General features: G+C 31.7%; 2 protein-coding genes across 2 annotated transcripts; both read right to left on the bottom strand.

Annotated features, from left to right (window-relative positions):
* Window positions 1-88: 88 nt before the first annotated feature.
* LOC144834521 (long-chain specific acyl-CoA dehydrogenase, mitochondrial-like) lies at window positions 89-1,044 on the bottom strand. Its single transcript, XM_078689358.1, has 2 exons — window positions 905-1,044; window positions 89-351 (listed from the first exon to the last, which is right to left on the bottom strand). Exons 1-2 carry the CDS (start codon window positions 1,042-1,044, stop codon window positions 171-173), a joined length of 321 nt encoding a protein of 106 aa, XP_078545484.1. The 3' UTR covers window positions 89-170.
* A 5,643-nt stretch (window positions 1,045-6,687) lies between these two features.
* Window positions 6,688-13,017, bottom strand: LOC144841239 (myeloid differentiation primary response protein MyD88-like). Its single transcript, XM_078697500.1, has 7 exons — window positions 12,913-13,017; window positions 10,997-11,934; window positions 10,575-10,649; window positions 10,236-10,310; window positions 9,696-9,873; window positions 9,164-9,255; window positions 6,688-7,933 (listed from the first exon to the last, which is right to left on the bottom strand). The coding sequence occupies exons 2-7, from the start codon at window positions 11,919-11,921 to the stop codon at window positions 7,785-7,787; spliced, it is 1,494 nt and encodes a 497-aa protein (XP_078553626.1). The 5' UTR covers window positions 11,922-11,934; window positions 12,913-13,017; the 3' UTR covers window positions 6,688-7,784.
* Between the last annotated feature and the right edge of the window lie 482 nt (window positions 13,018-13,499).

Raw genomic sequence — 13,499 nt, 5'->3', positions numbered from 1 at the left:
AATAGGTCTACTATTATACAAATAATGAATGTTTATGAGTGTAATGGTACAAATAATGACATGAGGTGAATGATGAAACGTAAATGTAAATACAATAGGTCTACTATTGAAAGTTAATACCCCATGTAGTATAGATTTATTTGTAAACTGCTTCTATGGGTTGTTTTTATTTATTTTTTTGATACAATATCTCTCGCAATCAGTTCTTTCATGATTTCGTTGCTTCCTCCATAAATTGATTGAATACGAGAATCCACAAACGCACGGGCTACATTGTTATCTGCCATGCAACCACTTTGACCGTGTTGTTGTACACACTCATTCACAATTTTGTTAGTTGGATCCGTACACCTAATAAAAATACGGAAGGTTAAAGTAATAGTTAAATATACAAAACGATCTTGTATTATGCCATATAGCAGAGAGATAATGATTATATATCTCTATGGTTAACACACTGTAGTCATAATACAATTCAATTTACACTAGGACGATAACGATCGAGGATATAAATAGACAAATATGCATTTTTAAAAGAAATTTAAAAAGTTTTCAATTTAGAACTATAGCATAACCACTTATGCTATGCCTTTGAAGAAAAAAATATTTTTAAACGTCCAATCAAATGGCGTCATGATAGCAAGAGAAATAATATCGTGAGGATATTTTATTGTTTTACTGTTGTCAAAGACAACATAACTGGTTAAGTTCTAGAATGAAAACCTGTCTAATTTCTTTTGTTTTATGTATTTATCCTCGATCATTAATCGTCCTGTGTAGCAGCCGTAGGCCGATATTCTTTTCTGAAGACTCATATGTTTAGAAAAGCAGACGGCTTTGATGGTGTAATGTACGAAGGAAAGATAAATTGTGACAGATTAATACACTTTGCATTTATACTTACCAATACTTAAGCATCGAAGCGCTAGAAGAACAAAGTCTGCCTTCCTCAAACAACTGAATACATTGATCAGCAAAACTTCGTCCAACCAAAATGTCTGTTTTAAATTCAGCAAGTTTGTGTTTTTTTCCTGAAATAGACATTAAAGTCTAGGCTAGCAAACATTAGTTTGCAAAATTGAGAAAACTGTGAGTTTGGCATGAAATGTATTAAGATAAGTCTACATAACGATTTTTTTTCTAAAGTTTGTGTACCAGTTGACAAAATTGGGCAAACTACAGAAAACAATTTTACAGAAGTCTACTCTATAGAAAACCTTTGCACCGAGTTCAAACAAAACATTGGTTAAGTTTGGGATTAGGCTTTAGGCCGTGCACCTTCTTCATAAACTGGTTTGCTGAGGGTTGGGAAAATATGTGCTTTTCACATATTTAATCCTCCAGATAGACAAAATGACCCTACTGTCCCTTCTCCAAACAGTTCGCAAACACAGGTTTGGTAAAGTTTGCTTAGGAAACTTGTATTGTTTGCAATAAGCTTGCTCGTATTGGTAAACTAAGGCCTGACTAAGGGTAGACACATACGTATTTCCTTAAAATGAAAATGGTACGACACTGAACTAACCTGTGATTCAAACAAACTACCGTTAAGTTTGAGAAAGTGTCTAGTTTGTTCAAATATGTATTCGCTATGTGCCAAAGCAAGACATCCGACTAGCATTCTCTCTCTTGGTAACTATTGCATTAGGTGATAAAAACCTTTATGCTCCTTTCCAAGAAGAGCGCTTGGAGGCAACCGAACATCATCAAAAAATAATTCGCAAGTGTCCTTTCAAAATAAGAATACATTTTTTTGTATATGTATTTCTAACAAACATTATACCTTTATATACAGATAAAAAAAATGTCTTCATATACCACTCTATACTCTACTATACAATAATTATAAGAACATATGAACCAAAACAACGGAAACAATATTCCGTGTTAAAGAACATGTACAAACTGCAACTTAAGAAGAAACTTGTTGGGTCTTCAAATTGTCTCTTTAAAAAATGATGTACCACACCATTGCTATACATTCTAATGGAAAAAGAAGCGTTGTAGTATTAGAATATTGTTATAACGTATGTTTACACAAAACAAGTATCTCACTCTTTTCAATATAGACTATAATAATGGTCATGGTATTGTTATGATGACGACAATGACGTCACAAATTAAATAAGACTCAAAGACGGTGAAGAATTATGTTGTTCTTGTTCTATAAATAGACAGAGTTTGGTGGTTTCGAGATACCCTAACCCCAAAAAAATTAGGCTATAGTACAATCCTATTAATGCGACACCTTCGAGACCCAACAAAGTGTTTTTAATGAGTGTCCCCCGAATAGAGCTTGGTGGTCACGAGTTATTTTTCCTTATTCGTTTAATAAGAAAATGAAGAAGAATATGAAGTTTCCCCATGATCATTCATACGTTTTGTAGATCACGTCACTAACGGGTAAAGGCTTACCGGGCGCATGCATCCCGGGATATACAATTTAAGCGGTATGGTCATTCGATAGTTTTAATCATTTGTGTGTGAAAACTTTACTGTTCTTCCCAGACAATAACCGAAGTCTTGAAATCAGCACCGACACCACCATATTCCTTTGGAATAGTGACACACAGAAGACCTGCATTACCAAAACAAATCAAAACCAAACATCGGTTTCAATTTTCCCTTGTAGTTCCCATCTACAAGAAACATTATATCAATAATTAGCTTGTTAGATTTGATGTTTTTAACATAAACTTTAAGAAGCTCAATTTACTGAAAATAACGATGAATTAATTGCTGAAGTAAACAAATTATCTCGTTGTAAACGCCCAGGCCTATAACCATAGTTCAAAATACTTTCATTTATCAAGGACACATCTTTCAAAGTCTGGGCCAACATTACCTACACTAGATAACTTTCCTAATTACCATAATGTTAGCTTATCTAATGTTACATTAGTGAGGGTTTTACTCAAATAGAACAAACCAAAAGGAACAAGGCCAACAGCCATAAGTAGCGTGCTAAAACGCATAATGATACCGGACCGACAGACAGACCGACAGACCGACATACCGACAGACCGACCGACCGACATAGTGAACTATAGAGTCGCGTCCACGCGACTAAAAAGGTTATTAAAACGGTGAGAGAAAAAATAAAATCTTCTTTGATCATTGTCTATACTCAAGTCTTTCATTCATTAAATTTACCGTACCTTTTTTTCTTTTTCTTTTGTGGAAAATTTTAATAATCATATTTCAAATCTTTCATAAATAACAATGAATTATTATTATTATACTCTGGTCTTTATATAGTATAATACACTTTATAATTTTTGTGAACCGTTATTTAATTTATTAGATGGATATTTTTATTGTTTTTGTTTGCTTTTAATTTTAATTTTTTATTTGATTTTGTTTTTCCTTTGTAATGTATTATATGATGAAATAATAATAAAAAAAATAACAATAATACACTAGGGGTGGCGATTCAATCCCTTTTTTCGTTATTTCTTACCTTCTTTGGTTAGCAACAAGACTATTAAAAAACTGCCGAGCTTTTTTACGGAAGTCTTCGTTAAAAATCGCTCGAGTATTGAAGTCTGTGAGACGAGGAGTACACGAAGTGACTGGTCTGTAGCTGGTGTAGTTTCTACAATAAAATATAATTCCATTATATAATACATATTAGTAATGATTAATAATAATAATAACTTACATTTTTGTCATTGTACAGCTTCAAGTTCATGGCGTTATTCTTCTCCACATTTGGAATTGACCTTGATATTGCGGTTTATCGATTGTTTTATTACGTCATAGCCATATTAATTCATGTTATTCTGGTAACTTTGAACGTCATCATTTTATTTATTTTTTCGGAGACGTCCGGAATTTTCCGGATTCTGGTAACTTTGAACGTCATAATTTTATTTATTTTTTCGGAGACGTCCGGAATTTTCCCGACGTTGAAATTGCCCAGGGACTGTTTCAACTATTTGGTTGATGAATAATTATTTTATTGGACCTTTTGAAACTTCTGAACTTTTTGGCATTCCAACATTTCGAATTGATATTTTGAGTCGAAAAACTTATATGTCTAAAGTGAGCCGCCATTCTAGAAAAAGTCGGTGCTATTTGAACATACCATAGCGGGATAATGTTATAGGCCTAATCTATTGTAGATCTAAGCCCAGACATTGACTTTGACCTTACTTTAATGTGTCTCTTGATGATAGATGTGGTAGAGATGTGCATTGCGTAAACACACACATTCATGATTTCTACGCCGCCCATAATGTAAACATTTACAATTACATCAGCGATTACAGTAAATATATTTGTAATTCGTTTAAATCTGCTAATGTAGAGACAATGCTTTACTCTGAACATTTAAATTGTAATTATAAAGTTCTTAATCTCAATAATTTTACACGCTTATATTAAAATAAAGTCTATTTTTAATTGAATCTAAGATAATGGAGGCCTATGTGAAATAATAATTTAATTAAATTCATGTAAATAGTTAAAAGTTGTAAATAGTTAAATTAATTTTGATTTACTATTTCGTGCCAAGTTCGTTCCTGTCGTTGGCCGTGTGTGTCTTAAATGAATGTATAGGCCCTACTAAATTTAATTAATTTGTTTTTTATTTGTTATAGGCCTACTGCTTTTGGACTCAACAATACATTAAAGATCTTCTTCAGAACAACACAAAAATAACTTCTATGAATCAAAATTAGTCTCCACTAATTTAAAAGAGTTCTATCTTTTGCTGTATATAAACTTAATTCCAGTAAGTCATTAACAAAATAATTGAGGTTCCTGCTTCGTTTAATATCTTCTTATAATAATTAAACTAATCCTAATTTAAATTGTTCATTTATGTAGGCCTATGTATAATACTTTTTAACTTAAAATAATTAGGACATTTTCCTTTTTGCCGACAAAAATCCCTTTTATCAACAATTTAATAGGCCTAATGAAGCTTTTTTGTGCTTAGTAATTTTATTTTATTTTATTCAATCAAAACCACAGCGACAATTACCGCCACTAACAGGTTTGAAACATAAAACAATACAACATCAAAAACAGTTAACAATAAATAATATAAATATATATATATAATAGCTATGGTTTTGCTGTTATGGTCATGACCTTCAATTAAAAAAAATAATCTTTTTTCCTACCATTTTCTACGAAATGTTCTGTGTAATTGTGGTTTTTATTCAAATATCTTGTACTGTAGTCAGATTACAATTTAACACCCCCACTTTCCCGTTTGAAACTTAAAACGACGGGACTGGATGCCAAGGTCTAGATTATAAGGAAGAATGATAAACTGTATAAACTGTACCTGTTTATTACTGAGGGAAATTCCCTTTTTAGGACCATAAACTGCTTTCAACGGATGTCTTCACATATTGAATGACGTAGGCCTACGTATGCACGGATTACAATGATACTTTATTCATATGTGGTAAAACGAATAATAGTTACCTAAAATGGGTATTTCAACTGTGAACTCAATGTCAAGTGTATTGTATAAACCAAATGAAATTGTAAATAAACGTAATGGAAATATTATTTAATATCAATCCTTACAAGGTAGGGGTAGGTCACACTCTACCACCCTTCCTCCCTTGGGAGGGGAGGGGTGGGGTGGGGTAGGGGATAGGTCATACCTCGGCGTATCCTTTACCTACCATTTGTAAAAGATTGTTTAACCCGATTTTATTGTATACGGTAGTACAATAACTTTGTATTATAGGCCTGTCGCCTTATTATACATGTATGCTAACAAGGAAGTAATAAATAAAACATTATAAAATGTGTACGCAGACAATAATAAATCGTCTAGGCTTCCTTTTTGACAAAATGTCCACTCATTTATAGAAGACACAGGAACGAAAGTGAAATATAATCAGTTTGATTGCTAAAATTATTCTTCAAACCAATAAAGATACTTCATCAGTAAACTCTTATCAATACGTTAGTAAGTTATTATTATCTATAATCATCAAGAGTGTGATGAATATATGCATGAATTAAATAAATATTGTGATTAATACAACTAAGCTAGGTCTTAGTACACGGTAATTAATATACCTTTAGACCATGGAAGAATGATTTAATTCTCCCATTTTTAGACATAAAAGTATGTATTGGGTCATAGAAGAATTAATATTTTCCAGGCCTTGATAAATATACGGTAGTTTTTCTTTTCATGTGTGAACATTCCTCATGGTTGGTTGGTAATACATTTGCAATTTTCTTGGCTGTAGGCCTACCTGTCAAGTTGAGGGAAATCCCCTTTATAGGACCTAAGAAAACAGTAATAATCTAACCACTGTGACATGAACACAGCAAACAGCAAAACGCGACATAGCGGGAATCTTTCAGTGTTAATCGGGGGTAATGTTTTACAATCATACAATATGCACTTTGTGTCCGACATTCTTTCAAATCGCTTAATGTCGGAAAGTTTATACATTTTAATTTTATATACAATGTTCAATGCAACTGTATATAAATAAATCGTTAGAGTTTGACGTCACAATTTCCGCCCATCATTCATGGAGTTTCGTGGGCGTCAGACCTGATGGTGTATCGATTTTAGTGAAATCAGGAATACATCTGCGATTATGTTTTATAACGGGGAAAAAACCTACTCCAAGCTAAGAAATTTCCAACTAGTTTGATAGTGTAGACACAGTTTAAGAAATAAATCAATACAATTTCAATATGTATTTTAAAGATTTTAAATTTATTTTAAATCATACCTTGTGGCCCGCCACTTTGGTAATAATGGATACATCAAAAGTTCATGTGAACCCAACCATAAAGAAAATGCCCTTATTTAGCACTGATCCAACAGCGTTGTTATTCCATTCTTTAACTACAATTCAGTTTATTCCACTCCCGCTTTTATTATGGTTAACATCAGTTACAAAAACATAATACATAAAAACAATCTTTGTCAAACAAATATAAACCCATTCTGAAGAATTGTTTTGCCTAACACACTCATATCTTTAGTATAATCCATTGTATTTCCTCGTTGGTGCAGCGACTGCAGCCATACGAAACACTACAGACATACTGTAAAGTATTCTATAGTAACTGTATCAGTAATTTTAAGTGCTACAACAAGCAACTCTCTTATAATAAACCAACCCTAAAAACGCAAGCAAGGAATAGTGACACAGGGTTACTTTGAAGCTTTAGTAGCAGTTATAATCAATATGGTATAACATTATACTGTATTTATCCTGATAGTATAGGATTAGTTTTAGTATTTGTTCCATACCATGTACCATGATATACATGGTCAAACTTAATTCTATAATTCTAAGATGAAACATGCCATTAGTTAAATTGTGCTAAAGAAACCTAAAATGAAAAATCATGTTTGTTTGTTATTTGCTGCTTTCAAAAGGAAATATAATTATAATTAATTCCGATCCTATCAAATTTTATTTTAAATTTAGATGCACTGACATATTTATCTACAATCGATAAACTAGCCAACGGAAGAACATATTGTCTGCTTATTGTATACAATAGAGGTGGAGTAATGTTTCTGATCAGCTTAAATTCGTTTAACGCTTATCTCCTGTGCGTTTGAACATAACTTGTACCTTTTTTGGTTCGAAATCATCATATATTTCTAGTAATGTGAAGTAATCAACACTCCAGAATTAAACAATAGTCAGTCGCGCTGCAACCAACAGTCGTGATAGTATTATTACACGGCCTATATTATTACTGTAATCACAATCTCTTTATTGAACATAATCTTTTACCCGGTTTCAGACAAACTGTAGGTACGAACAATTCTAATTTTAGTTTAAACCAAGTGCTACAGCTAGACGTTCCCAAAAGAAAGGTCGAAGGTCTGTTTTTGTATAATCACATACACTAATAAACCGCAATATTTCTGGAATGCTACACGACTCATACATGATTGGAACAATTCTTTTACATCTATTTCCTACAGAGAAAAATAAAAAAAAACTGGTGTAAGTTTACTGGTAATACACGCTATAGAATGCTTTGTACAGACAATACTTTATATGGTTAGATAAATAAAACGCCGAAATAGAAACTAAACTGAATAGGCTAAATGACGTCTTTAAAGAAATCTTTAAAAAAATATAAAATACTATATAACAACAAAAACAATATCAGCAATGATAAGTGTGGGTAAACTGTAATAATAAGAAAATGGGCACATCAGGTTACTATTGCTTGATATGCATATCGGCATCTTTAAACTATACTAGGCTTTCAAATGCATGCAATAAGTGACTATTCTCACCCTCAATATGTTATCATGCACACTTACAGAAAAAAGACATGAATATTAAAGATACAAGTATTATTTAAATATGTTTACTTATTAGATATGGTTAGATAAATAAAACGCCGAAATAGAAACTAAACTGAATAGGCTAAATGACGTCTTTAAAGAAATCTTTAAAAAAATATAAAATACTATATAACAACAAAAACAATATCAGCAATGATAAGTGTGGGTAAACTGTAATAATAAGAAAATGGGCACATCAGGTTACTATTGCTTGATATGCATATCGGCATCTTTAAACTATACTAGGCTTTCAAATGCATGCAATAAGTGACTATTTTCACCCTCAATATGTTATCATGCACACTTACAGAAAAAAGACATGAATATTAAAGATACAAGTATTATTTAAATATGTTTACTTATTAAAAAAACATGCATAATAATTACATTAATGGTTGTTATTTTCAGTTTTAGTTGAGAAACAATAATAATTCTCAGTTTCTATATTTGTTTTCATTGGCAATTCAATAGAATTTCAAAGAAATTTGATTAGACCTTTATAACAGTAGCAAACGATACACGTCTTGGATAGCAAAAACATGATTATTTAAAGTTCATTTCACTGTAGTTTTTCAAATCACACAAATGTGTGCCACGTACTTTAAACCACGATGTATTGATGATATGATCTATTTTAGTCTTTCACTTCACATTTCCTAATATAAATCTAGGCTTTGTCAATATTTGAGTGAAAGTTAATCAATAACTTAAGATTATAATTATAATGCGATCAATCTAATCTTTGCAACATAAGATCTATAAATATAATGCGATCTATCATGCAACAGGAGCAACAGTTGATAAATATAACTTAACTGCAATTTTTAACTATAAAAAATAAGGCATAATTACCTGGTGTAAGGCTCAGTGCAAACTTGGCCTGGAAGTCACATTCCGGACTTTCGGTGAATCGTGGTGATAAAACTACTATCATTCTCTTACATCTGTAAATCAAATAATCATTAAAAAAATTTAATAAAATTGTGTCCAAACATTAAATATTATTTGATGTCAACAAATTATGAACTAACGAATTATAATAATTATAATAAAGAGTTGTCTATAACATCCTTGACAACAATCAACAGAATTTCGTTCCCTTGGAACTACAAGGAGAAGAATACCCTCATTTTACGAGCAAGTGCGTCTATGGTTTTAGAATAAGAGTTTTGAATAGTGAATGATCTTGTTAGGTGCACTAAGAACTATCTCATACGATCTTCAAATATCTTCACTAAATGGGAGAATACTCATTTTAGTTCTTTGAAGTATTTTTGTGGAATTTTTATCCTGAAATAAAGTGATCAATCAATCAATTACTCAGTCTAAGAATTAGAATTACTTGCTAAGAATTTCCAAATAAAAGTAATGTCACTTTCAGTACCTTTTCCCAATGAGTTCCGCCGATGTTGTCATCCATGCCGCCCCTGGAACCAGATCTCTAAATGCGACACATAGCTTCATGTTAAACGGATGACTTTCCAAATGTTTCATCATCTCTTTCACAAACTCACGATCATCAATTGTAAAGCAAACAAATGCATCAAAAGTTTCGATGGGTCCTAGAAAAATTGTTTTGTTTTTTTATATGAATATATCAAAATATTTTCCATATTTGGAAGTAGTAACGAAATCGAAAAGTTTAAAAGCTACTGTTTTTTTCTTCCTTTTAAAATTTACATTTGCATCAATATCATCAATATTTATTACCGTTGTAACAAGAAAAACATATCTATTTTTGTTACTTTATATTATTTGTAATACTACCAATGTCAATAATGTGCTATTGACACAAGACTAAAACAATATCATGTGTTCACACTAAATTTAATAATCAATCTAAAATTAGAATAATGTTTTAATAATGCAAATATTGTTCAGATTGCTATGTTTATTTTTATGATAGTGATCACATGATACATACCACTCGGATGGTCATGGAGAGTAATACCTCGATTCTCAGGTGTCACTGGTAAATTTGGATAATTTATTGCAGCAACTAAAAATTATAAATCAGTTTATCATGTCAAGAAATAGTGCATATTGATTTTATTATTTACTTCAGTAATGATTGAAGAATATTTGAGTATAACGTGTGAATTAATAATTAAAAAAATTTTTATAATTAATTATTGTTATACATATTTCCAATAAAATACGGTAATGTTGTTTTGAAAACAAAATGTTTTAATTTTTAAATCATCAATTAAACAATCATTTATAGCAGCTGATTTATTTAACTATTAGATTATGATCAACGTACATTGTGAAACCGGAGTCTGTTGAAAAGGGTTTGCCTCTCGTTCCATTTTTTTCCTCCAAGCGTCTGCATCTCTCTCTATTGAACATATTAAAATATTATTAACATACAAACACATTTACTGAAGCAAAGACTCTACCGAAAAAGGTAAATAGATCTTTACCATACTGTTAAGAATTTCAAAATAAATACTCAGTAAAATCGTAAACAAGTAGAAGCTATCAAGTTAAAGCCTGTGTACACAAACCGTGCGTACCATATTTTGAACGCTTGTGGAAGCTATACGGTACTGTATAGTTGACGCGCGCGTACACAACATGGCACCGTTTCCATCATAAATTGAACGCACGTGGCAATATTACTGATAGTTTGAATTTTATGAGAGCATTTATCTAGGAGACAAATAAATGACGTCATTTACTTACCCATATACTTTGTAACACTGTTGATAACATCCAATCGTTCGATAAATTTCAATGCATCGAGTAATTTTTTAAACGTACTATCTCCTGTTGTTGACCATTGGTTTATCACTGATCCTGTAGGATCATCTTTTCTATTAAAGTTTTCCGTTTCTAAATATTCAAATCCCAGTTCACCAGCAAGCATTTTCCAATCGTTGCCCAATGGTAAAGGAGGATTTAAATGAAGTGACATTTGAGTCCTTGTTTTTATACTAAGTGCCATTGCAGGTATTTCAGAAAATGGAATGGGTGCAGGTGGTTCATAATCCACTTCAATGACGTCACAGTTTGAAGACGCACTTGATGTCTGCCTCTGGTAGGTTGGTCTTTGGATGTTCTCTTCACAATCAACGCATGAAAGATATACGGACTCTCCATCAGTGCAGTTAGATCCACATATTAAAGATGACGGTTTCACACATACTAATTGATTGATATTATCCGATTGACATTCTGAAGAGTATGATGCCTTATTGTCACTAGAATCAAACGAAGACGGCGATGATAATAAACTATCGAACGACTTGATACTACTATCAATAGAACATGCCTCAGTGGCAGCTGGTAATTTCATGGATATATCGTCCTTTGGATCGTCCTTTGGTTTATTCAAAAATACATAATCCTTTTCAAGCTCTTCTATGTTATCATTTATGTTCTTGTTAAGTGAATTACTGCATGAATCATCACTGCATTCATAACTTCTTGATGTGTTCGCCTCTGCGTGTGCTTTTATTGATAGATGCGGACAAGAACAAGACGTGATCATGGTATGATCTTGAGGTACTACAGAAGTATCAGAAGTATCAGAAGGTACTAATGTTTCTGAGTAACTTCTGTGTGGACGTCTATGCAATATCTGTTTAAAGGTTTTTAACAACTTCATTTGAAGTTGTTATCTGCAAAGAAACCGAAATTGGGTTAGTGAGTTTAAAGCTACCAGGCCTGGTCTCATACTAGTAAACTTGCTTTTAATTGTTTTGTTTGTAAACTCAGAGTTTGCTCGTTTGCCAAAGAGTTTTGCCAGTGTAGACTTCTGCAAACTTGTTTTCTGCAGTTTTCCGAAGTTCTCTACACTTGTAAACTTTGTTGTTAAAAATTGTCTCAACAAACTCGGAGTATGTTCAAGTTTGCAACAACAAAAATGCCAGTGTAGGCATAGACCATGCTTTAATTAAGTAATGGAACGTCATAATAAAAAACTATCTTTAGAATAATTATGTTCAAAAAGGTTTGTTTAGCGTGATATGAGCCCTGTTTTATTCGACGTGATTTCCTACGGAATATAAAGATCAAAGTATCTGTCTTAAATCTGAAGTACCCAAGTAGTCATCTTTAAATTCAATTAAGTTTATTTGTCCATTATTGGAAATTGCTTAACTACCAACATTATCAATAAAGTATCAAGTAAGTATAATAGCATTTTACAGTCATTAAATATAAAAATAATGTCAAGATATTGTCCGTTGAGACATTCTGAAAGTATACTTTACATCTTGATTCCTAATGAAAAGAATTAAACTTCGATCTACGTCATCAATCGAAACTAAAGGATTTTTAAAGTATAGCCTACATACTGACGTTAAACTGTTATTGTTCACAAAGAAAAACTACAAACCATATACACTATTATGCCACACTAAAAGCAATTGCTGTGTCATAAATGTACGTTTAGAGCGTAAAAACCAGCTACCCAATAAAAGCTTTTGAAAATTGAAAATGTCTGACGGAAACATATCCCTATACAACAACTTAAGTTGTCTACTGAACCATATCTTAAAAATTATCGAACTAAACTTAGGAAGATTTAAAAGCTATTAATTCATGTTATGCAGTTTGTAGGTTAGTTGATTAGATAACATTCATGTTGTACTTACAGTAAACAAATCCTGGTAGTTAATATGCCTGATACACCATACGTTCTGGAATACCATTAGATACACCAACAATCACATTCCTGTGTCGTCTGCCTCGGATGTTACGTTGTACTCAACGTTTATATAAGAAAATTTGTACGTTGATGGCGCAATAAAAGTATTGAAAACAATTATCTGCTGTATTTATGCCTACTGAAATGAATACAAATAGCTGTATTGTTTATCGACACTTTTAGATACAAATATAACATGATGTTCATAAGATATAGATAGTATTTTACAGTACGAAATATAATACACTTAGCATGATTTTCTGCAAACATTTCAACGTGTGGAGTGTTCAAACACTAGTTTAGTCTCAATGGTTTAATTTATCATCATAACATTATAAATATGTATGTTTACATAGATTCATTAAAACACAAACATGAGGCAACTATCACAGATAGATACAATTTAAAAGCTTCACACACCTTTCAATAGGTTAAATTTATTTAAGTTATATATCAAAGGGCTGTGCTAATGTCAGAATTGCATGATAATCATACAGTAGCTATAGCTACAGATCACATCAAATACATATCTAT

The sequence above is a fragment of the Antedon bifida genome, chromosome 1 (assembly GCF_963402885.1).
Source record: "Antedon bifida chromosome 1, ecAntBifi1.1, whole genome shotgun sequence".
NCBI lineage: Eukaryota > Metazoa > Echinodermata > Crinoidea > Comatulida > Antedonidae > Antedon > Antedon bifida.
Note: the sequence above shows the minus strand (reverse complement) of the source record. Positions and strands in the feature narration are given on the sequence as shown.